Here is a 24,953-nt window from a genome sequence, read left to right on the forward strand (position 1 = left end):
TACGTACCCGCAAACTCCGCCCCCTCCCGTTTCCCTGCGCCCCGGCCCGCATGGCTGCCGGAACGCGCCCGGCGGCCGCACCGCGGTCCCGAGCTGCCATGGCCCAGTGGAGGAAGAAGAAGGGGCTCCGGAAGCGCCGGGGCGCGGCCTCTCAGTCCCGCAGCAGCGACTCGGAGGACGGCGAGTTTGAGATTCAGGCAGAAGATGACGCCCGGGCCCAGAAGGTAATAGCGCTGGGCTTGGACATACGTCAGAGCCCGAGTCTCGGCTCTGCGCAGCGTCCCGCGGCCTCAGTTTCCCCAGCTGGGGAGTGGGCACGGCTGAGGGTGGGGAGGGGTCGGGGCAGGGCCTCCGGCCTGAGCATGTGTTTCGGTGTCCGACACGCCCAGGGTCCTGATGTCCCGAGCCTCTGTGCTAGGGAGGCTCCTGGGGCCTGCGGGCCTTCCGGCCTTCCGGGCCGGCTCTTGGTCTCGCGCTTCTCATTGGCTACTTCCTGGCCAGGGGGCGGGTCCCGGTTCCCATTCGTCCAATGAAAAGTGAGGGTGATGAAGATTAGACTTTGAGAGGGGGATTTTTGGGAGGATGAATTAAGAGAAGGCTGCACCTCTTGGCTTGAGACAGTGACGCCCCCAAACTTCTGGGAAACTAATAATAATAAGTTAAACTTGCATGTGTAGATAGCTTACAGTGTGCTATTCTCCGTGCTAAGAGCTTTACAAGCCTTATCATTTAATCCCCGTACCAATCCTGTGAGGGAAGTAGTCACACTCATTTTCCAGAGGAGGAAACAGTAGCCTGGAGGGGTGAAGGAACTTGACCAAGACTTCACAGCTTGTGAGTGGGAGAGCCAGGATTCAAATCCCGGACTGTATGGTTCCAGGCCCTGTGCTGTTTCCACTACTGAATGCCAACTGTATGCAAATGAGGGGGGGTCAGGTATGAACACCAAGGGGGCAAAAGAGCTAGCTGTAGCCCATTATTTCTCACAGCCTTGTGCTTAGTGGGTACCTGGCACAGAGAAGACTCTGGGTAAGTAGATGAATGAGTGGGGGTTTATATGAAGAGAGAGGTCTATACTCTGAGGCAGGGACCAGATGGGGACCTTATTCCACACCATCCGAGCCTCACACAGTAGGTGCTGTATAAATATGGACCCAGGCACAGCCCTGTGTTCAAGTTCAACCCAACCTTGTACTGGTTGTGGGACATGGAAGAAGTTGCTTAACCCCTCTGTGCCTCAGTTTCCACATGTGTAGAAAGCTGTTGATTATGTATGCCTCAAAAACTGTGGAAAGGATGAAATGACAGTGTTCACACATTCTACTCTACAGTAAATATTGCTGGGGCACCAGTGTGTTCCAGGCACTTTGTTATCATGTGTCTAGAATGGGGGTTGGCAAGCTTTTCCTGTAAAGGACCAGATGGTAAATATTTTGGTTTTGCAGGGCCATATAAGGTTACTGTCTTCTTTGTTTGACTTTTTACAATCTTTTAAAATTTAAAAACCATTCTTAGCTCACAGACTGTACAAGACAGGTGCAGCTCTGACCTAGAGGGTTGGTGGGGGACCATAGAGGGTCTCCTAGGAAAGAATATAGACTCCGAAGCCAGGGTTCGAATCCCTTGCTGGCCGTGTGACTTTGGCAGGTCACTTCACCTCTCGTGCTTCAGTTTCCTTCTCTGTAAAAGGGACTAAGTAATAGCACCTACTTCACAGAGTTGTTGTGAGGATTAAGTGGGTTAATTTATTGTTTTAAATTATTTTATTTTATTTTGGCTGCATTGGGTCTTTGTAGCTGCACGTGGGCTTTCTCTGGTTGTGGCGAGCGGGGGCTACTCTTTGTTGCAGTGAGTGGGCTTATCATTGCGGTGGCTTCTCTTTTGCGGAGCACGGGCTCTAGGCGTACGGGCTTCAGTAGTTGTGGCTCGTGGGTTCAATAGTTGTGGCTCACAGGCTCTAGAGTGCAGGCTCAGTAGCTGTGGGGCACGGGCTTAGTTGCTCCGAGGCATGTGGGATCTTCCTGGAACAGGGCTCAAACCTGTGTCCCCTGCATTGGCAGGCAGGTTCTTAACCACTGCACCACCAGGGAAACCCTAAGTGGGTTAATTTATATGAATGCTTAGCACAGCACCTGGCTTATAGTAAGTGCCAGGTAAGTTTTAGCCATTATTATGAATTAGTGCTTTTATAAATGTTATTTCTGAGAAGAAAGGGACAGCGCTTTAGTCCAAGAAGACTCCTCAGAGGCGGTGTCTGAGTTTGATTTAGCTGTGCTAGAACAAGTGGGTGGCAGAGACGAGGCCAGGAATGAGAGACACCAGAGCTGGGGAGGGATGATGGATCAGAAAGGGGATTGGGGAGAGAGGAGCTGGGCAGATTGGAAAAGTCTAGTATCTCACACATAGTAGATGTTTTGATTGGTTCCCTAAAGTTTTGAGGGCTTTGAACGACAGGCCAGGATGATAATTATGATGATACCACCACCTGGGCACAGTTCTAAGCTTTACACGCACCTATTTAGTCTTCACAACACGCTATGAGGCACACGCTTTTGTCATCCCCATTTTCCCAGTGTGGGAACGCAGGCTCTGGGAGACGAAGTCCCTGGTCTGAGGTCTCACAGCTGGAAGTGACGGAGTTGAGATTGAAACGCAGGCCGTCTATCTGCAGAGCCCGCTCTCTGACCCTGTGCCCTGTCCTGGTCCGGTCAAAGGAGAGACCTTTAGCAGAGAAGTCATGTGATCTGGCAGGAGCACCGTCACCTTGAATGGGGCAAGGTTGGGTGTGGGCTCTGGCAACAGGACAGCCCCCTTCCTTGCCCCCAGTGGTCTCAGTCTACCTGAAATGATGCTGCCTCTCTGTTGCTCCCTCCCAGCTGGGACCCAGCAGACCCCTACCCACCTTCCCCACCTCGGAATGCACCTCGGACGTGGAGCCAGACACGCGGGAGATGGTACGAGCCCAGAACAAGAAAAAGAAGAAGTCAGGAGGCTTCCAGTCCATGGGTGGGTGAGCCAGGCATCCGGGGACTTTATGTGGGGGGAGCAGCGGGGGGTTATGGCTTTCCGTGCTCTGCCCTGGACCCAACACTGTGATGGGTTTGGGGGGATGGAGGCAGTAGACAGTCTCCAAGCCACTCAACGGCCTTCTCGTGAGGGCAACAGGCCTGACACGATGAGAGAACAGCTAGGGCAGGACTCAGGGCGATGCTGGTGCAGGAACAGGCACAGACGTCCGGGGATTGAGCGGCGTGACAGAGCCGCATTTCAGAGCTGAGGGTAAGAGATGAGGTAGTTGGGTGCTGTTGGTACACCTGGCCAGCCGGAAGGAAAGCCGGACTCTTTCTTGGCTCTTTACATATCAGTAGCATCTGGAGCAAAGATTGAAACATCAAGGTGAATAGTTGTATAACCTGAAAGGACAAGAAGCCTAAGTGTGACCTGAGCACTGTTTTATTTGACTTTTTTCTATTTAGACATGTGTATGCCAAAGAAACACTGTAGACTTAAGTTAAAGTAAACACTGTACCAGGAATATATTTGCAACTATGGGACAAAGGGCTTATAACCCTAATATACAAAGAGCTTTTACAAATCAAGAAGAAAAAGACACCCCGACAGAGAACTGGGCAAAGAAAATAGCTCACAAAAGGAATCTAGATAGCCAAATGTTCTAAAATTCATCAAAATCAAAGGAAAAAGCCAAAACATCTACATGTGGCTATTTTTGGCCTTTCTGAATCTCTAAGATGAAGGATTGACCAAAAAGCAGCTAAAACCATGGTGCTTTCCTGTCTCCAGGCCTCCCACTGTCCTCCCATCTCCACAAACCCAGGTCATATGGAGGCTCCAAAGGCCACCTTCTCCCCCTCGCAATACCACGTGCTTAAGCTGTCACACCCGTGCCTGCACCCATCACAGGCCCTTGTCACTTAAGACCCTTTTCTTCCTCTTTCCTTCCTTCCATCCTTCCTTCCTTCCTTCCTTCCCTCCCTCCCTCCCCCTTCCTTCCTTCCTTCCTTCCTTTCTTTCTCCCTCCCTCCTTCCCTTTCTCTTTCTTTCCTTTCTTTCTTTCTTTCTTTCTCTTTCTTTCTTTCTCTTTCTTTCTCTCTTTCTCTCTTTCTCCCTTCCTCCCTTCCTCCCTTCCTCCCTTCCTCCCTGCCTCCCCTTCCTCCCCTTCCTCCCTTCCTCCCTCCCTCCCTCCCTTCCTCCCTTCCTCCCTTCCTTTCTTTCTTTCAACTATTTTTTTCTTTTGGCCACGCTGCACGGCATGTGGGATCTTAGTTCCCCGACCAGGAATCAAACCCGTGCCCCCTGCAGTGAAAGCACAGAGCCCTAACCACTGGACCGCCAGGGCCTTTTTCTTTTAATTATGAAAAATTTCAAACATATAAAAATTAGAAAACAGTGAGTCTCCACATACCCATCACCAGCTTCAGCAGTTTTAACCACTGGTGTTGTTTTATCCACACCCTACCCACTCATGGCCACCATCCCGGAGGATTCTGAAGCGAATCCCAGGCATCTGCTCCTTCTATCCCTAAATACTTCCCACCTGCCTCCAAGAGATGCAGGACCCTCTTACACCTAAAACAAACACAGTTCCTCAGTATAATCCAAGGTCCTGTCAGTGTTCAGACCCCCATTGTCTCATGGCATTAAGAGCTTTCAAATCACAGGAATAAAGACGCAGACGTAGAGAATGAACTTGAGGACACGGGGAGGGGGGAGGGTAAGCTGGGACGAAGTGAGAGAGTGGCATGGACTTATATACACTACCAAATGTAAAATAGATAGCTAGTGGGAAGTAGCCGCATAGCACAGGGAGATCAGCTTGGTGCTTTGTGACCACCTAGAGGGGTGAGATATGGAGGGTGGGAGGGAGACACAAGAGGGAGGAGATACGGGGATATATGTATATGTATAGCTGATTCACTTTGTTATACAGCAGAAACTAACACACCATTGTAAAGCAATTATACTCCAATAAAGATGTTAAAAAAATTATTAAATAACACTAAAATTTGAATATTCTAAAAAAGATGGGCTTTTTTTTAATGTAAACTTTTGAATTGAATATAACATACTGACAAAAAAATGCCCAAATCATGTGTCCAGCTCATTGAATTTTTACAAGGTGAATGCACTTGTGTAACCCCTATCCAGATCAAGATAAAGAGCATTACCAGCACCCCAGAATCTCCCTGGCCCTTCCAGTTATTACCTTCCATCAAGTGTAACCACTAGTTCAACTTCTATCACCATAGATTTGTTTTGCCTATATTTGTAACTTTATATAAAATGACTCATTCAGTATGTGATAATTTACATGTCACGTGTCTCTTTCAAAATTAGGTTTATGAAATCTAACCATGGTATTAGCTTTTTCAAACTGTTCAATTTCATTGATGTATAATACTTCATTTTATGAACATACCACAATTTACTTCTCAACACAGTGAATGAAAATTCCAGGTGCTAATACCTAGAATTGTGATCTTTTTTCGTTTTAGCTATTTTGCTGAGTGCATAGTGGTAGCTCATTGTGGCTTTCGTTTGTATTGATAGTTCTCTAGTGACTAATGATGTTGACCACCTTTTCATATACTTAGTAGCCATTTATACATCTTCCTTTGTAAAATGCTTATTAAGGTGAGTTGTTTTTGGTTTGTTTTGTCCATTAAAATTGTTTTGTCAGTGAAAAAAAAAAAGCTTTCAAATCAGAATCCAAGTGTGGTTCATACCCCACAATCCGTAGATTTGTTTTCTAAGTCTCAATGAATGGATCAGCTTTGCTCCATCGCTTTTCTTTTTTTCTTGCTATTTATTTGTTGATGAAACTGTCATTTGTCCTGTGTAGTTTTCTGTCATGTGTCATAGGGGCTCCTCCAGCCCCCTGGCCGTTCCCATGTCTTTCCCAGGCTTGAGCTACCCAGTGTTCAAAGGCATCATGAAGAAGGGCTACAAGGTGCCAACACCCATCCAGAGGAAGGTACGGGGCGGGGAAGCTGATGCGGGTCGGGAGGTGGGCGTGGCCAACCTGACCCTCCTGCCTGGCCTCTTGACCTCCACTCCTCGTCCCATCTGTCAGATCTGTCGTCCCCTCTTACTCTGGCCGAAGCCCCACGAGCCTGCCCACTTCACAAGTGGAGAAAGTCGGGCCCGGCAGAGCAGAGGTTCAACCCTGTGCCTCTTTGCCACTTAAGCTGCCCGCTGCTGAGTCCCTGCCCGGGCAACTCGCAGGCACCCCATCATCACCTGGGTCTCATGTTTGTTGCCCTCAGACATTTAGCCAAGAGGGAGGTAACGTTTCTCTGGGATCCTGAGGTGGACGACTGGATGGGGAGCTAGAGTCTGGCTTAACCTGAAAAAGGTTGTTCCAACATTGGAAAGAGTTGGGGGTAATGGGCTGCACCTCCCCGGAGGTGTGCAAATAGGCTTTAGCAAGAGTGCGATCAGGGCTGGGGGACAGGCCCCACCCCTTTTGCTGAGGTGCTCTGGTTTGCCCCCTCCCTGTAGACTTGAAGCTCTGGATCACGTGGTGCTTGGGTGCAGGAGCTGACCCCTCCCCTCCCCCGCTCATTCCCCTGCAGACCATCCCCATGATCCTGGATGGCAAGGATGTGGTAGCCATGGCCCGGACGGGCAGTGGCAAGACAGCCTGCTTCCTCATCCCCATGTTCGAGAGGCTCAAGACCCGCAGCGCCCAGACTGGGGCCCGCGCCCTCATCCTCTCACCCACCCGAGAGCTGGCCCTGCAGACCATGAAGTTCACCAAGGAGGTACATCCGGGCGCAGGGACGCGGTGGCTGGGCTGAGCTGGGACCAGTCAGCGAAGCCCAAGTGGGCTGAGTCAGCTCCCATCGTCGCTCTCAATCTCTCTCTTTCTCTCTCTCCACAGCTGGGCAAGTTCACTGGTCTCAAGACTGCCCTGATACTGGGCGGGGACAAGTAAGAGCCACCTCGGTGCCCTGTGCAGTGGTCCCCAAAAGCAAACGCGCCCCATGCCCCCCCATCGGGTGGACTGAGCTTGCGTGGCTCATTAATAACAGCAACTTCTCTGCACATCCTTAAAACACCAACAAGGGGAAATATGCAGGAAGATACCGAAAGGAATTTCACACACACGACTCAGACACAGGTTCTGATGCTTCTAAAAGAGAGCTGGCGGTGCACTGGGTCACCCAAATGGGTCACTTAGTGGTGTGTGTTTTAATATGCTTGGTTTGGGGCTATTTTAAGTGGAATGCACACAAATAGAGGATGTTTGTAATAGCTCAGATCTGCAAAATACTATATTTTTCCTCGTGTGCTTGCACCGTCCTTCTAAGGTAGCAGGCACCACACCTGTTTTACAGATGAGCTAACTGAGGAAGTGACGGGCTCAGAGAGCCAGCCGCACAGTGGTCTGGTAGTAGAGCTAAGTTTAGAACCCCTGCGCCCCGCCCCACAGTTTCTCCCTCAAAGGGCAGCCCCTTCCTCATTCTTCTCTCAGAATGTCACTGTCACCGGTCGCTTTTGATTCTCACTGAGAGTGTTTTGCTTTTCAGTGCTCTTTTGCCTACATTATAATTTATTATCTCTATTGTTGTGATCGTCAGAAATACCTCCATAAGCTGGACCTGGCCCAGAATTCTGACTCCTGGTTCCTACAGGTGTCCCAGGGGTGTTTTCGTAGGAGAACAAAAGTTAGGGATGTGTACTCAAACTGTTTGCGAACAAGGACACAGAGATCCAGGAAACCTGATTCTAGGTGGAGCTGGCAGTTCCAGGGTTAGTTGCTAGGTGGCGCTGTGGGTCAAAGGCCGTTTTGCTGCAATATGAACAGAGTGAATGAGATGGGTTCGGTGGCTGAGTCTTATCTTTGGAGAACTTTGTTGTTATCAGTCCTTTTGTGTGTTTGAACTTGTAGTTCAGGTTCTTGTCAGGGCATTGCTTTTGCCTAGTAGCTCAGCAATAGCTTTTCCCCAGTTCTGAGCCTGGGGTCAAGGTGTAGGACTCAGCTGAGCATTTGGAGATGGGAAGGGAGAGAGACAAGAGACCTGTTCTATCAAGATAACACCTCTTCTTCTTCTTCCTAGGATGGAAGACCAATTTGCAGCCCTGCACGAAAATCCCGACATGTGAGTTTGTGGATTGGGGATGATGCTCTGGGGTCCCTTCCCAGATGGCCAGGGTCTGGGGAGTGAGAGGAGGGCTATGCTGGTGGCCTGGCCCTGGGTGACCTGGCCTGCACAACCACTTCCAGAATCATTGCTACCCCTGGGCGCCTGGTGCATGTGGCTGTGGAGATGAACCTAAAGCTGCAGAGCGTGGAATATGTGGTATTTGATGAGGCTGACAGGTAAGGCTGAAGGTGCATCCCCGGGAACTTGTGTCAGGGTTAGCCAGGAGGAAGGGCTCTGCCAGAAGAGACCTATGCAGTCGAGATCAAAGCAGTGTTTCCCCAAAGTGGGCCACAGACTGTAGGCAGTGCCAGAGCTGATGGGGCTCCCTGGACCAACAGTTTTTCTTTATTTTTTTTCTTTACTTTCTTTACTTTTAGGAATATTCAAATATTCAATATTGAAAATATTGAAAAGAATAGTAAAACAACAAACACATGATTTGAAAGAGATAAAAAATAGCACAAGGTTGAAAGCACAGACTGGAGCCAGACAGGTGGGATCAAATCCCAACTCTGTGAACTTGGGTAAATCCCTGAGGGTCTGTGGGCCTTGGTGGCCTCAACTACAAAGTGGGGATAAAATAGCATGTACCTCACAGGGGTGCCGTGAGGACTAAAGGGTTGATATTTTATAAAGTACTTAGAACCATGCCTGGCCCAGAGTGAGGGCTGCTGTCATTTATTTCAACATGAATTTTTAAGAAACATAACTGAGACCAGACCTAAGATTTCAAGGTCATCATTGCTTAGGATGAGGTTGTTGAATAGAGAAAAAGTGAGCTGAGTTAAGGAAGCACCTGTCCACGTAACAGAAAGTGTGACGGGGGCAAGGATGACAGGTTTGGAACTCAGTGAAGTGGAAGCCCCTCTGCTGACCCTGTGCTGCCCTCTGCCCTCCCAGGCTCTTTGAAATGGGGTTCGCAGAGCAGCTGCAGGAAATCATCGGCCGCCTCCCTGGGGGCCACCAGACAGTCCTTTTCTCTGCCACGCTGCCCAAGCTGCTGGTGGAGTTCGCCCGGGCTGGTGAGGGAGCCACAGGAGTGGGGCTGGGGGCTGGGACGCGTGTCAGCGCCTGGGAGGGGCTTGTCCCTCAGCGACTCCCCCTCCCATCCTCCTCTCTTGCCCACCGCAGGCCTCATGGAGCCCGTGCTCATCCGGCTAGACGTGGACTCCAAACTCAACGAGCAGCTCAAGGTGAGGCTCCACCCGTGCCCCTTCCCGGCCCATGGCCCGGACCCCGTTAGCCAACCGGAGTGACCCTTCTCCCTGCAGACCTCCTTCTTCCTCGTGCGGGAGGATGCTAAGGCTGCTGTGCTCCTCCACCTGCTGCGCAACCTGGTGCGGCCCCAGGACCAGACAGTAGTATTTGTGGCCACCAAGCACCACGCGGAGTATCTCAGTGAGGTGAGCTGGGGGATGCCTGCACCTGCCTCGGGCTGCTCGGGCCGCAGGAGCAGCACGAACTCCATCGCCACCTCCGACCTGCGGTTCCACGCTCAGCCACCAGAGGGCAGCACCAGAGCAGCACTGAGTCCTGGCCAGAGCTCTGTGCTTTTTTATTCTTTTAAGTTTTTCTTACAAAAAATTTCAGACGTGCAGCAAAGTCAGAAAACAGCATAATGAACTCTCAGGTGCTCAGTTATCAACTCACATCCAGTCTTGATTCATCTGATATTCCCTGTTCCATCCAGAGTATTTTGAAGTGTATCCCAGCTGTTCTATCATTTTTCCGTAGATGTTTAGTGTCCCATGTGTTTCACTTTTTTAAATTGAGGAATAACCTGTATGCTGTAATCTGTGTAAAGTGCCCTAATCTTACACGAGCAGCTTGATGAGCTTTTCCACACACGTATATCTGTGATCCTCCTGGAAAGAGGTCCACGAACCCCCAAGGCTGCCAGGGCCCCTCCTGAGTCAATGCGGCCGCCTTGGGTCAACCACACCTGAGTTCTGTTATCTGAGGACACAGTTCGCTGGGTTTCACTTATATGACACACATTTACCGGTGCTTCCTCTGTGTAACTGCTGGAATCACTGATGAATAAAACCAAAATAGTAGTTTTTAAAGAGCAGTTAACACTTTCACCGTGCTTCCTGTTTTCCGGGCCCTGTTCTCAGCACTGTATGTGTATTGGCTCATTTAACTCTCATAACAAAGCAACAGAGAGGGAACTGTTGTTCTCCCTGTTCTACAGACAAGGAAAGTGAAGGCACAGAGAGGTTAGGGAACTTGGGCAAGGTCACAAAGCCTGTTAGTGACAGAGTCAGGATGAGACTTGTGTCTTGGGGTGGCGCTTGCAGCCTCCCTGAGGGAGACCTCTGCACGTGCCATCTTTTTTTGACATTCAGACAACCCTGCAGAGGTGAGAGGTGATATGAGGCCCATTTATACTGATTAAGACCAAACCGAGGTCACCCAGCTGAGCTGGGGTTTATACTGAGGGCGCCCGACTCCAGAGCCCGTGGTCTTACTGCCATGTCGTGGCGCCCACTGCCACGGCCCAGCCTCCTCTCTCCCCTGCCCGTCTCCTCCTCACCCCTTTCCCTCCCTCTGGTCTTCACCCTGAGCAGCTGCTGACGACCCAGCGGGTAAGCTGCGCCCACATCTATAGCGCCCTGGACCAGACAGCCCGCAAGATCAACCTGGCCAAGTTCATGCACGGCAAGTGCTCGGCCCTCATCGTGACTGACCTGGCAGCCCGGGGCCTGGACATCCCACTGCTGGACAACGTCATCAACTACAGCTTCCCTGCCAAGGGCAAGCTCTTCTTGCACCGCGTGGGTAAGGAGCCTGTGGCTGCACTGGGCACCGGGGAGTCCCAGCGGGAGCTGAGGGCACAGGGCTCAACTCCTGCCACTGCAGGTGGGGAACTGAGGCCCAGGGAGGGCTGGGGCCGTGGCCCAGGCCGGATCTGGGGGGCAGCCCTAGACTCTGAGGACGTGGTGCTCCACTCTCTGGATTCCCCAGGCTGGTGCTTCTCTTTCCCGTCAGGTACTTGATGACACGGCCCCTCCCCCGCACAGTCCTCGCCCTAAAGCTCGGTCTTTCTAGCTTCTCTCCTGGGAGCAGCCTTTAAACAGCACCCCGATCCCCTCCGCCTCCTGCTCCAGCAACTGCAGACAGAGTCTCCTGACTCCCGGCCTTGTCCAGTCAGCCTGTCGGGCCCCACCTTCCCCTCAGCCCACGCAGGCCAGCTCACTCCATTTTATTTTTCAGTTAGGAAAGTAAGGCCCGCACGTAGTAGGAAAATTTGAAAGTGGAGCAAAGTACCGAGAAGGCAGGAAGTCACCCTCCCCGCACTGGTGATGTGGCGGCCACAGGTGCTCACCCAGCACTCCTGGTGGGCCCTGGTCCACGTGTTCTACTCGCTCTTCTTGTCTTCACAACAACCCTGTGCAGTGGGTACCAGCAGCGTCAGCTCCATTTTACAGATGAGGAAACTGAAGCAGGGAGGTTAAGAACTGGTCAGGTGTCTCAAACGTAGCAAAGTGGGGCCACTGGCATCCTTTTTCTCAAGTGTGGTGAAATATACATTACCATTTTAACCACTTTCAGGTGTAAGTTCAGCGGCATTAAGTAGTTCACACTAATGTGCAACAATCACCCGGCTTGCATCTCTAGAACATTTTCGTCTTAACAAACTGAAACCCTGTACCCATTAAACTCATTCCTCTTCCCCCTCCCCCAGCCCCTGGTAACCACCAGGCTACTTTTCTTCGTCTTCTTTTAACTCATAAACGCGCGTGGCATGTTTATAAATACAAGTAAGTTAAATAAGTGCGTGTGAGAGGAGAAGCACCTGGTGGGCAGGTTCCTTGGAATTGTTCTGCGTATGATTGAACATTGTCAACTGAGTAAATTCTGGCTGCCCACGGTGGGCTGCCCGTGGGGGGACCTTCGGGGTGCGAGGGAGGCCTCCACCTGGGTCTCCAGCCTCTTCTCCCTGTTGGCAGCTGCATGCTGTGCCCTCGGTTCCGTTGCTTTGGGAGGGCTGGCCCTGTACTTCCCTTGAGGCGTCCTCAGAACCCCCAAAGGGAATTTCTCATGTGCCGCGTGACCAGCAGTGTGAATCGGACTACCGCAAACGAATCTTCCGCATGTGTTGACACTTGGTTTCTGCAAGATGCAGAAACAAGCCAAAGCGTAATGCTATTCATGGACTGACTTACCACAAAATTAGAATCGCACTGGACATTCTTCTTGCCTCTGTATACATCATGCATGTTTTTCATTCACCATTTAAGCATCATTCTATGACGGGTCAGCAAATTGTTTCTGTAAAGGGCCAGATGGTAAATATTTTAGGCTTTGGAGCCATTTCGTCTCTTACAGATCTCAGCCCTGGGAGCATGAAAGCAGCCACAGGCAATATGTAAATGAAGGAGCACAGCCGTGTGCCAATAAAACTTTATTTACACAGGCTGGGGGGGCCTGGATTTGGCCAGGGGCCACAGCTCTCAACTCCTTTCCTCGTCATCAGCTAATTAACTAACCCTCTGTCCTTAAGTCTTTAAGTGGTTTCCATTTGGGGGCTGTTCCGGGCAGAGATGGAGTAGGTGTCCTGTGGGTGAATCTTTGTACCCTGGGTTATTTCTCTGGGTAAAAACCCCCCAAAGTGGGGATGATGAAGACTTGTGATGCTGATAAAGAGCAGTGTCTTGCTTCCATTCCTGCTAACCTCCCAGAGCACCATGTGGGCTCACGTACTCTCAGGCAGGTAGCCCCGGTGACTGTCACTGCCTTGCCCCCTTTTGTAGGTGGGACACTGCTCAAGGAGGTGGGGCTGTGGCCTGGCTTGCACCTTCAGGGTCTGGCACGTGCCGGGCTGTGGGGTCCTTTGCCTTTGCTCCCATTTGACTACCTCCTCCCGCAGGCCGTGTGGCCCGGGCTGGCCGAAGTGGCACGGCCTACTCCTTGGTGGCCCCAGACGAGGTCCCCTACCTGCTGGACCTGCACCTGTTCCTGGGCCGTGCCCTGACCCTCGCCCATCCCCACGAGGAGCCCTCCGGTGAGTGGGGCCTGGGGAGGGGCTGGGGTCCCCCCTGGAGTTCATGGGGTTTTTTTGTTTGTTTTTTATTTTTTGTGGTACGCGGGCCTCTCACTGCTGTGGCCTCTGCCGTTGCGGAGCACAGGCTCCGGACGCACAGGCTCAGCAGCCATGGCTCACGGGCCCAGCCGCTCCACGGCATGTGGGATCTTGTGGGACTGGGGCACGAACCCATGTCCCCTGCATCGGCAGGCGGACTCTCAACCACCGCGCCACCAGGGAAGTCCGAGTTCATGGTATTGATGGGGGGTGGAGATGGGTGGGCCAAGCTGTCCTGGCTTGGGAACTTGACCCCAAGGGAAGATCCTTGTAATTTTTTAAAATTTATTTACTTCATTCATTTATTTTTGGCTGCATTGTGTCTTTGTTGCTGTGCATGCAGGCTTTCTCTAGTTGCAGCGAGTGGGGGCTGCTCTTCGTTGCGGTGCGCGGGCTTCTCGTTGTGGTGGCTTCTCTTGTTGCGGAGCACGGGCTCAGTAGTTGTGGCTTGCGGGCTCTGGAGTGCAGGCTCAGTGGTTGTGGCTCGAACCCGGGTCCCCTGCATTGGCAGGTGGATTCTTAACCACTGTGCCACCAGGGAGGCCCAAGATCCCTGTATTTTAAAGTCAGTAAAGAGCCGGATAGTAAATATCTTAAGCTCTGCAGGTCACGTGATCCACGGCAGCTCCTCACCTGTGTCCTTATAGTGCAAAATTAGTCACGGACAACACAGAAATGAGTAGATGGGGCCATGTTCCATAAAACTGTACTTGTAAAAACAGTAGGAGCGGGCTTCCCTGGTGGCGCAGTGGTTGAGAGTCCGCCTGCCGATACAGGGGACACGGGTTCGTGCCCCAGTCCCGGAAGAGCCCACATGCAGTGGAGCGGCTGGGCCCGTGAGCCATGGCCACTGAGCCTGCGCATCAGGAGCCTGTGCTCTGCAGCGGGAGAGGCTACAACAGTGAGAGACCCGCATCCCGCTTAAAAACAAAACAAACAAACAAAAAAACAGTAGGAGCCGCTCGATAAGTGATGGTTTCTTTTGTGGGGATTATTTTGTGATTCAGGACCCAGAGTGGGGCTGGGGAGGGGAGGCAGGGCCCTGGGCAGGCAGCCGGGCCGGAAGGCCTCTGACCAGGCCTCTGACCGAGCTCCTGGCGGGGAGGCAGGCGCGGGCAGCGGGGACGGCGTGCTGGGCCGGGTGCCGCAGGGCGTGGTGGACGATGAGGACTGCGGTCTGCGGACCAGCCTGGAGGCGTCGCTGGAGCTTCGGGGCCTGGGCCGCGTGGCCGACAACGCCCAGCAGCAGTATGTGCGCTCGCGGCCGGCGCCCTCGCCCGAGTCCATCAAGAGGGCCAAGGAGCTGGACCTCTTGGGCCTGGGCCTGCACCCCCTCTTCAGTGAGTTCGTGCGTCAGGTGGGCGGGGGCTGGCGGCAGGCCCCGTGGAGCCCACTGCGGCTTCACGCGTCCCTCCGTCCCCACCAGGCTCGTGCTTCCAGGAGGAGGAGCTGCAGCAGCTGCGGCTGGTGGACAGCATCAGGAACTACCGCTCCCGGGCGGTGAGTGTGGGGCCTCGGGGCTCCGGTTGAGCTCTTGACCCCCCGCAGGACCCCGGCAGGGATTTTCTCAACCCGCGGCTCTGGCCGTGTCAGCACCTCTATAGCCACCCCTTGTTCTGGAACCACCCCTGCTGGTCCACAGTAGGTTTCCCACCCCTTCCATACAGTTGGGTAGACTGAGGCTCACAGAGGGCAGTGACACACCCTAGGCTGTCAGAGGCCTGAGGAGCTTGCTTTCGATAGCCTCTCCTCTCCTCCTGATTCCTGTCGGGTGCCCCATCTTGTGCCTCTGGGAGGTGTACCCCAAAACAGGAAGGGCCTGCCAGCCAACGTCAGGAAAAAGGGGCTGGAGCCTGTTGTGGTTAAGGGCACTCGTTTTGGAGCCAATGAACCTGGGTTGAAATCCCAGCTCTGGCTTGTCCCAGCTGTGTGACCTTAGGCAGGTTACTCGCCGTCTCTGGGCCTCCCTTTGTGATTGTGAAAAGCAGGTAACTAGTGGAAGGGAATTGGGAGGAATGCTGGAGAGAGCACACCACGCTGGGTAAGGTAGAGTTGGGGAAGAAGCGGCCAGTGGGTGAAGGCCTTGGGTGTGTCCCCTCCACAGACCATCTTTGAGATCAACGCTTCCAGCCGGGACCTGAGCAGCCAGGTGATGCGTGCCAAGCGGCAGAAGGATCGCAAATCCATCGCCAGCTTCCGGCAGGAGCGGCAGGAGCGGCAGGAGAGCCCGGCTGTCCCAGCCCCGAGCCTCCCAGCACTGCTGGAGGAGCAGCCTGAGAAGGAGGAGGTGGCAGGAGACAGTGTGGAGGTGCAGGCCCCACCCTGGGGACCCTGGAGTCTGGCCTGGGGTTGGGGAAGCAGTGGGTCAAGTCCCAGCAGCCCATGGGGCTGACCTCAGGGCTTTGAGTAGTCACTGGGGGTGGAGGCAGTGATTCCAGTCCCACCTCCGACACTTGTGGAAACCAGTGACCCAGCCTCGGCCTCCCCGTCTGCAGAGTGGGGTCATAGTCTCGTCCACCATCCCTAGCCTGAAGCCCTGGGGGCCAGATGTGATTCGGGATTCAGAATCGTTACGGTGGGTCCACTGTGTACGATGTAACACCTTCAGCAGGGTCTGGGGTGTCACGGTCGTCAAATGCATCACTTTCCACAGTGAGACCCACACCGAGAGGATGGACAAAGCCTCTTGTCAGCTCGGGTCAGCTTTTGCCACCAAGTGAATCTCAGGAAAGTTTGTTTTCAGAATGTTGTGGACTAGGGCTCTGCAGCCAGGTGACTGCGGTACCCGCTCCTGGGTCAGCCGGGCGGATTCAGGATGGTACATAGAGGATTCCCGCAGGCCTAGGTGGCCCTGTCATTGTCATCCTCATCGCCTTGCCTCAGCCTGGGGTCCGGCAGCTGGGAAGGGGCAGAGCCGGGACTCTTGGTAGCAGTGGGGGCATGACTCAGGCAGGGTCAGGCACTGGGTCTTCGTGGCGAAAAGCAGGGCTGGGGGGTCAGAGTGTCCCGTTTGCCAGGTGGGTAGGGCCCTGGGCCTGCTTGTCTTAATGTTTTGATTTGGACAGAGGGTACAGTAGGCAAAAGAATGCACTTGAAAACCCCTGGACTAGTCCACGTCCTAGAGCGCAAGTCCAGACCCAGAGAGGGACAGGGCCTTGCCTTGGTGTAATGACCTTGGGGGCCAAGCTGGGACTGGGACGTGGTGGGTCTCATCCTAGTTGGCACCCTGCCCTCCCCCACTCCCACCTGTCCTGCCTCTGCTGGTGCTTGAGGCAGGGGTTGTGCTGCGTGTGCAGATGAGGAGACGGAGGGTCTCGGGGGCAACACCAAGCTTTCAAAGTCCCAGCAGCCCCTGACCCTCAACCCTAGCTGGGCTGGTGGGTGGGGAGGCCAGTCCACTCCCTGGGGGCCACAGGTGACACTGGGCCCTGGTCCACCAGGACCTATTCACAGAGGTTGTGGGCCGGAAGCGGCAGCAGCCAGGACCCGACCGAGGAGCCAAGAGGCGGAGGGAGGAGGCCCGGCAGCGGGACCAAGCGTTCTACATCCCCTACCGGCCCAAGGACTTCGACAGCGAGCGGGGGTGAGTGGCCGCTGGTCCCGGGTGGGGCAGGCAGGCCTGATGGGTCCCCCCTCCCAACCCCATGGTATCTCCCCGCCCTCCCTCTGCAGCCTGAGCATCGGTGGGGACGGGGGTGCCTTCGAGCAGCAGGTGGCTGGCGCCGTCTTGGACCTGATGGGGGACGAAGCCCAGAGCCTGACCAGGGGCCAGCAGCAGCTCAAGTGGTGAGTGAGCCAGTGAGCACACCTCTTCCATGCCCACCTGTCTGCCGCTTGGTCCCCACGAAAGGTGACCCCCTCCTATCCTGACTCCCGTTTGATCCCCTAGAGCAGGAATTATGACACCCTCATCCCTCATTTGGTCCTCACAGCACAGATTATGACGCCCACCCTGTCCTGCTCCCATGTGGTCATGCACAACAGGGATCTTGGCCCCCTCTGTCCTTTTGGGGGGCTGGTCTTGCTAGACAGGGGCTCATGACCCAGTTTGCCCATTTGGACTCTGGTTCTGGAGAAGTGATGTGGCTCAACCCAGGGTCACGGAGCCAGGAGGCGGCTAGGTGGGGGTTGGGAACCTCCCAGGGTCCCCTGTCCCTGACCCAGGCCCCCAGGTTGGAGCTAATCCCCTGACGGCCTTTTGAGACCTGGGCTGCCAGGGAGTAGTGAGGAGGGCCAGGGAACGGGCTGCTGTGGGGCCCCTGCTGCCTGCCGATGCCCGGCACGCTGCTTTCCTTGAGTCCCCCAACAACCCAGTGAGAGGGTCCGGGGGAGACAGGCCCGGAGGGGAAGTGGGCCGCCTCCCTCCGCAGTACACCTCCCAACTCTTCCCACAGGGACCGGAAGAAGAAGCGGTTTGTGGGACGGTCGGGACAGGAGGACAAGAAAAAGATCAAGACGGAGAGTGGCCGCTACATCAGCAGCTCCTACAAGAGGGACCTGTATCCTGGAGGAGGGTCGGGGGCAGAGGGGGCGGGGCCACGCGCCTTCTACATCCACATCTACTGGGGGTGGGGGGCGGGGTCTGGCACCCCAGCTCCTACAGGTGGGGGCTGGGGGGGGCGGGGTCGAGCGGATTCAGCCACCAAACCCCCTATAGGTAAGGCCTGGATCCTCTGGGGGGCGGGGGGCCCTGCTCCCAGCCCGCGGTTGTCTAGGGCATCTCTCGATGCTGTGCGCAGCCTCCTTAATGCAGCCTCCCAGCTACCAAAAGTGGAAACAGAAGCAGAAAATTGATGATCGTGACTCAGAAGAAGAAGGGACATTTGACCGGCGTGGCCCAGAGCGAAGAGGTGGTAAGCGCGGCCGAGGGCAAGGTGAGAGCCAGGGTAGGATCGTCCTTAAAACGCAGGTTGCCAAGTAGTACATCTGGTCATCTTGGGGACTTGGTCCTCTTGTTCTGGCCTGGGTCCCTCAGCGGGTGACGTGCTAAGGTGGGATTTGAACTCGGCTCTGCTGCAGGAGCATGTGCTCAGTGACCTCGGCTTGGGCCGGCTGCCCCACGTGCCGGGACCTCGGTCAGCCGCTCAGGGCAGAGGAGCACCTTGGGAGTGGTGACGCCCGTGCCTCTGAGGGCGGAGACTGGAGCCTGGGCCCCGTCCCACTGCAGCCCCGCCTTTGGGGCTGAGCTTGCTGTCAGAGGGGGGCTCCCGCTTGCTGTCCGGGGCCAGGCTGTGTGCTGGAGCCTCGCCGCACGTGACCTGGGGGCGAGAAGACTGAGAATGGCCGGCTTGCAGGCCAGGAAACAAGTCGCAGTGACTGGCCCTGGGTCCCCCGGCTGTCTGCTGCCTCCCCTGGGCGCCCCCCGCCAGGGTCGGGGAGCTGGAACCTGTCCTGGGCCTCTCTCCGCTGGGCCCTGGCCCTGCTTGTCTCCCCCAAGCCCGCGGGGCTGCTCACTGGCTCTTCAGCGTCCGAGTCTGTGTCCTTCAGCCTGGGGATGCGGTCTGTCACGGCTCCAGGCGCCCCTCTTCTCTGCCTCACCCAGGGCCTCCTCTGGTCCCTGCACGTTCCCTCTGTCCTTGTTGACATTTCCTCTCTGGCGGCGGATACCTCTTCTCTTTCTCCCTGTTTCGGTCTTGGCTTTTCTCCGACGCATCTCTGTTGTTCTGTAGGTGTCTTTGTCTCCAAGTCTCTGTTTCTCTTTCTGCCTCTGACTCTGTGTCCCTGTCCATCTCTGTCTCTTTCTTTGTCTCTGTTTCTCCCCGTCTGTCTCTCATGTGCGCGCACACACCCCTCCTAGTCTCCGTCTCTCCTCCTCTCTTTGTCTTTCTGTGGGCATGTCCCTGCCTCCCCCGGAACCCGCATCCCTCACTCCTCAGCTCCTGATTTTATCTGGAGTGAAGCCGGCTGCCGCTGTGGGCTTGGTGGACCCGAGGTGGTGAGGGTGGCCTGTGAGCTTTGGGAAAAAGCAGCTGTTCTCCCCCTGTGCTTTGTCCTCGCTGGGGGTGGTGGGTCCCTGTCAGGTGGCCTGGCCCCTGTGGAGACATCTGGGGCCACCTTAATGACCATCTGGTGGGAGCCCTGCAAGGTCACTGCTGTGGGAGGGGAGGAGCTGGGTGAGGCAGGTGAGTACAGAAGAGGAGGGGCCAGGCCTTAGTGGGGAGCCAGGGGGCGGGGGAGAGACCTGCCCTCCCAGAGACCCGGGAGGTGGCGGGCGGGGCCACCAACCACTGCTGCTGCTGGCTTCTGCTGGTGCTGCTTTGCTGGGTGACCTTGGGTAAGTCCCTTCCCCTCACTGGCCTTCTCTGATTTCTCTCCTGCCAGAGGGAGGTTAAGCTACAGCCTGTTCTCATCTAACAAGCCTAGAGCATGTAGTCCAGAGAAACAGGGTTTGGAGTCTGTCTGGGTCCCCAGTGCCTGGTATAGAGGAGGCACTGAAAAGCCTTTGTTGAATGATTTATGATTGTAATAGTTACACTTAGGAGGCCATACTGTGGACTAGGCCTTGTTCTGAACCCTGCACACATAGTAACCCATTTACTCCACATTAGGACTTAATAAGGTAGGTGCTCTTATTCGTAATTCATAGGAGAGGAAACGGAGGCACAGAGAAGTGAAGTAGTTTGCCCGAGGTCCAAGAGGTCACAGCTGGGACTTGACCCTTGGCAGTTTGGGCTAGAGTGCCCGGTACAGTAGACCACTTAAGCTTCATTAAGCAGTGACCGTCGGCCACATGTGGGGGACACAGCAGTGAACGCAGAACGAGAGCGGGGACAGGGGGGCATCCTGGAGGCTTCTGGGAGGAGGAGACATCGGGAGTCGACCCAAAGCCTGAACTCCCTGAATCTCCATCCTGGCAGGTACATCCCAGCCTCGCACCCGGGGTGCCCCCGCAGGCCGCGTGCGCTCAGAGCTCAAGACCAAGCAGCAGATCCTGAAGCAGCGGTGCCGAGCCCAGAAGCTGCGCTTCCTGCAGCGTGGGGGCCTCAAGCAGCTCTCTGCCCGCAACCGGCGCCGCGCCCGGGAGCTGCAGCAGGGCGCCTTCGGCCGGAGCGCCCACTCCAAGAAGGGCAAGATGAGGAAGAGCCTGTAAGAAAGGTGATACAGCCCCGTGGTTCCTCATCCGGTCCAAGCGTGGACATCAGCAATGTTCCCCGTGTACCACTGTGTGCCTGGCCCTGAGCTGGATGCTGGGGGGCTCCCTGCAGAAGCCGTGGTCCGTGCAAAGGAGTGCTTGCTATACGGCCGCAAAGGGGCAGCAGCTGCCTCTGCCTAAGACAGGGCATGTTTGAGCAGGGTGTTGAAGGGTTCATAGGAGTTTGCCAGCAAGGCCAGGCAGGCCACGATCTGAGTTGGCAACTCGGCTGCTGCTGCTTCTGTATGTTCTGGATTCAGAGGTAGTGGCCATGGCTGTGAGCCCTGAGTGCCTGAGGCCCAGTGGTGTATTTTTAATGTAATAAACCTTTATTGAGCGCCTCCAGTGGACCAGGAACATTGAGTTGGAAGGGACAGAGCCGGGTACTAGAATCCCAGCTAGTGTGCGGATGAGCCAAGAGCGTGTGGGCAAAGCCCCGCGTGGGTTCTGCTGGAATCTCCAGTTTGCAGATGAGGAAAGTCAGGCTCAGAGGATGGGTCGGTTGCTCAGATGGGAACGCCCCAAAGCTGGCAGTCGGTCCCCTTCCTCTCACCAGGACAGGCTTGCAGCTGGGACTGGACGGTGGGAGGGAGACAGCACGTAGAGTCTGGGGGCACAGGGTGCGTTGCGCTCCCCGGCTGTGAAGGAGTTCACACCATCCCCACACACCCAGAGGTCAAAACCTGTCTTGGCCTCTGTCCTGCTTTAAGCCCTGTGCTCCTCAGCCCCTGCTGGGGGTCCTGGGAAGGTCAGGGGCAGCCTCCGGTAGCTGGATTCTCAGAATGGCCGTCACTCAGTGCCAGTCCACGACGGAGGAGTCTTCGTGAGCAAGCACCCGGGGATGGGTGTCTGTCGTGTGACCCTCTTGCTGGTCCTCCTTTATTGTACTTTACTTACTAAACACTTATCTAGAATTTACCCGAAATTTTGCTCCAGGCCCCATTCCAAGCACCTGACAAACATCAACTTGTTTAAGTGCCCCCAACTGGGGACCTCCCTGGTGGCTCAGTGGTTAAGAATCCGCCTGCCAATGCAGGGGACACGGGTTTGGTCCCTGGTCCGGGAAGATCCCACATGCCGTGGAGCAACTGAGCCCATGTGCCACAACTACTGAGCCTGTGCTCTAGAGCCCGTGAGCCACAATTACTGAAGCCCACGTGCCACAACTACTGAAGCTTGTGCACCTAGAGCCCGTGTTCTGCAACAAAAGAAGCCACTGCAATGAGAAGCCTGCATACGGCAACAAAGAGTAGCCACCCCTCACCACAACTAGAGAAAGCCTGTGCAGCAACAAAGGCCCAACGCAGCCAGAAATAAATAAATAAATAAATTTGTTTTTTAAAAAAAATCCCCCATCTGCCCTGGGTGGGAGGACCAGGTCCCAGGTCACGTGGTGGATGTGGGATTGGTGCCCTCCACGTAGTCCACATTTACTTAGTATTTGCTGTGTGCTCCTCCTGCCTACCCCACTGCAATCTGACCGGGCACAGCCCTCCTGTCTTTCTGGTGAGAGCCACTCAGCCTGTACCCCGCAGGAATTGTGCACCTCCTGGGGCCCCTCCCCCACTGCTCACCTGGGTCAGGGTCAGGAGGCGGGGACGGAGGGCTTGGCCTGATGGAGGCTGGCCAGCATGGCGGAGAGGTCCAGAATGAAGAGCTTCACCTGGGGGTTCCGACACAGCCAGAGTCAAATCCCAGGCTCTTGAGTGTCCATTTCCCACCCCCCAAAACCCCAGAGGCTGCAAAGCAGGGGTGGGGGGGGTAGAGACCCTTATTAGACAGCAATGATGGTGGTTCCCTGGGGCAGTGAACCTGGCCTAAACCATTCTGGGCTTTTGAAGCCTCAGTCCAAGCCTGCCAAACAGTTGATTCGCGGGCACCTTCAGTTTTCCAGATGGCTATCACCTGTATTATAGTTGAATTAGTATTTTCACTTGCATCAATTCTTTTTATTTTTTTCCTTTTAATTGGATCAGTCGTGTTCACTGGTGTGTGACCGACTCTCCTCCATGGGGCTCCCTCCTTTATTTTAATTAATCTATTTATTGATATAAACTTAACACCCACGGATCCACTGCCAAGACCTAGAACTTGATGGCAGACTTATCCTTGGGCTCTTCCTTCACATTTGTCAACGAAATAAACATCTGACAAGGAAATTATATCTCTAACAAAAGTGGAAAGAGATTAAATTACTCCTTGCCATAAGTAGGGGGTAACCGGAAAAAAATAACAAAATGAAAATGAAACCTGGTTACTCAATTCTGGCAGCTACCATTGCCCACAGAGGGTGTGAGCCCCCAGTTCCTGGAGACCAGGGAGTATTATGAGGTTAAAGGCATAGTTGCTGCCCCACCACCCACCCACCCACCCCCCTGCCACTGAACCTTTCTCCTTGGTAATACCAGATGGTTGGTTGAAAAAGCACTGGCTTTCCATCACCCTGATACCAAAACCAGAAAAAGATATCACACAAAAAAATTATAGACCAATATCACTGATGAACATAGATGCAAAAATCTTGAACAAAATACTAGCAAACAGAATCCAACAGCACATTAAAAGGATCATACACCATGATCAAGAGGGATTTATCCCAGGGATGCAAGGATTCTTCAATATACACAAATCAATCAATGTGATACACCACATTAACAAATTAAGGAATAAAAACCATATGATCCTCTCAATAGATACAGAAAAAGCTTTTGACAAAATTCAACACCCATTTATGATAAAAACTCTCCAGAAAATGGGCATAGAGGGAACCTACCTCGACATAATAAAGGCCATATATGACAAACCCACAGCAAGCATCGTACTCAATGGTGAAAAACAAAGCATTTCCTCTAAGATCAGGAACAAGACAAAGCTGTCCACTCTCACCACTCTTGTTCAACATAGTTTTTGAAGTCCTAGTCGCAGCAATCAGAGAAGAAAAAGAAATGAATACAAATCGGAAAAGAAGTAAAACCGTCACTGTTTGCCAGTGACATGATACTATACATAGAAAATCCTAAAGATGCCACCAGAAAACTACTAGAGCTAATCAAGGAATTTGGTAAGGTTGCAGAATACAAAATTAATGCACAGAAATCTCTGGCATTCCCAGAGATTTTCGTGCACACAACGAAAAATCAGAAAGAGAAGGAAACATTCCCACTTACCATTGCAGCAAAAAGAATAAAATACCTAGGAATAAACCTGCCTAAAGAGGTGAAAGACTTGTACTCAGGAAACTATAAAATACTGATGAAAGAAATCCAAGATGACATAAACAGGTGGAGAAATATACCATGTTCTTGGATTAGAAGAATCAATATTGTGAAAATGACTATACTGCCCAAAAGCAATCTACCGATTCAATGCAATCCCTAGCAAACTACCAATGGCATTCTTCACAGAATTAGAACAAAACATTTTACAGTTCGTATGGAAACAAAAAAGACCCCGAATAGCCAAAGCAATCTTGAGAAAGGAAAATGGAGTTGGAGGAATCAGGCTCCCCAACTTCAAACTGTATCACAAAACTACAGTAATCAAGACAGTATGGTACTGGCACAAAAACAAATATAGATCAATGGTACAGGATAGAATGCCCAGAGATAAATCCATGCACATATGGGCACCTAATTTATGACAAATTACAAGAACATACAGTGGAGAAAAGACAGCCTCTTCAATAAGCAGTGCTGGGAAAACTTGGACAGCTACATGTAAAAGAATGAAATTAGAACACTACCTAACACCATACACAAAAATAAACTCCAAATGGATTAAAGACTTAAATGTAAGACTAAACACTATAAAACTCTTAGAGGAAAACACAGGAAAAACACTCTTTGACATAAACCACAGCAAGATCTTTTTTGACCCACCTCCTAGAGTAACGGAAATAAAAATAAACAAATGGGACTTAATTAAACTTAAGAGCTTTTGCACAGCAAAGGAAACCATAAACAAGACAAAAAGACAACCCTCAGAGTGGGAGAAAATATTTTCAAATGAAACAATAGACAAAGGATTAATCTCCAAAATATACGAACAACTCATGGAGCTCAATATCAAAGAAACAAACAGTCCAGTTAAAAAATGGGCGGAAGACCTAAATAGACATTTCACCAAGGAAGACATACATGAAAAGATGCTCAACATCACTAATTATTAGAGAAATGCAAATCAAAACTACAATGAGATATCCCCTCATGCCGGTCCGAATAGCCATTATCAAAAAATCTAGAAACAATAAATGTTGGAAAGGGTGTGGTGAAAAGGGAACCCTCCTGCACTGTTGGTGGGAATGTAAATTGATACAGCCACTATGGAGAACAGTATGGAGGTTCCTTAAAAAACTAAAAATAGAACTACCATACGACCCAGCAATCCCACTACTGGGCATATACCCTGAGAAAACCATATTCAAAAAGAGTCATGTGCCACAATGTTCACTGCAGCACTATTTACAATAGCCAGGACATGAAACCAACCTAAATGTCCATCAGCAGATGAATGGATAAAGATGTGGCACATACATACAACGGAATATTACTCAGCCATAAAAAGAAAC

At 53.1% G+C, this 24,953-nt stretch overlaps 2 protein-coding genes across 6 annotated transcripts in view; one reads left to right on the forward strand and one right to left on the reverse strand.

The window, feature by feature from the left end:
• On the forward strand, positions 1 to 20,727 carry DDX54 (DEAD-box helicase 54). The gene is made up of 20 exons (XM_059040521.2): positions 1 to 224; positions 2,877 to 3,006; positions 5,922 to 5,992; positions 6,594 to 6,782; positions 6,902 to 6,951; positions 8,082 to 8,123; positions 8,249 to 8,344; positions 9,069 to 9,190; positions 9,300 to 9,361; positions 9,440 to 9,571; positions 10,739 to 10,949; positions 13,042 to 13,176; positions 14,364 to 14,594; positions 14,681 to 14,754; positions 15,359 to 15,562; positions 16,695 to 16,837; positions 16,927 to 17,040; positions 17,649 to 17,753; positions 18,016 to 18,128; positions 20,112 to 20,727. Exons 1-20 carry the CDS (start codon positions 51 to 53, stop codon positions 20,342 to 20,344), a joined length of 2,631 nt encoding a protein of 876 aa, XP_058896504.1. The 5' UTR covers positions 1 to 50; the 3' UTR covers positions 20,345 to 20,727.
• CFAP73 (cilia and flagella associated protein 73) overlaps positions 20,695 to 24,953 on the reverse strand; it is a 10,299-nt gene continuing 6,040 nt past the window's right edge. For 2 of the 5 annotated variants that reach the window (XM_067014833.1, XM_067014830.1), the window contains 2 exons: positions 21,961 to 22,049; positions 20,695 to 20,961 (listed from right to left, as the gene is read on the reverse strand). In XM_067014833.1, the coding sequence (XP_066870934.1) occupies positions 21,972 to 22,049 (78 nt within the window). In that variant the 3' untranslated portion in view covers positions 20,695 to 20,961; positions 21,961 to 21,971. Of the gene's footprint in view, positions 20,962 to 21,960; positions 22,050 to 23,159; positions 23,302 to 24,953 lie in introns of those variants that run through there. The other 3 variants (XM_067014829.1, XM_067014832.1, XM_067014831.1) reach the window with 3 other exon arrangements.

Source organism: Kogia breviceps, chromosome 15 (genome assembly GCF_026419965.1).
Source record: "Kogia breviceps isolate mKogBre1 chromosome 15, mKogBre1 haplotype 1, whole genome shotgun sequence".
NCBI lineage: Eukaryota > Metazoa > Chordata > Mammalia > Artiodactyla > Physeteridae > Kogia > Kogia breviceps.

Coding starts and splice junctions, on each gene's coding strand:
- DDX54 (XM_059040521.2), top strand. CDS start 51: ATGGCTGCCGGAACGCGCCCGGCGGCCGCACCGCGGTCCCGAGCTGCC. Junction 3,007..5,921: donor AGGAGGCTTCCAGTCCATGG/GTGGGTGAGCCA, acceptor TGTCTTTCCCAG/GCTTGAGCTACCCAGTGTTC. Junction 14,755..15,358: donor GGAACTACCGCTCCCGGGCG/GTGAGTGTGGGG, acceptor TCCCCTCCACAG/ACCATCTTTGAGATCAACGC.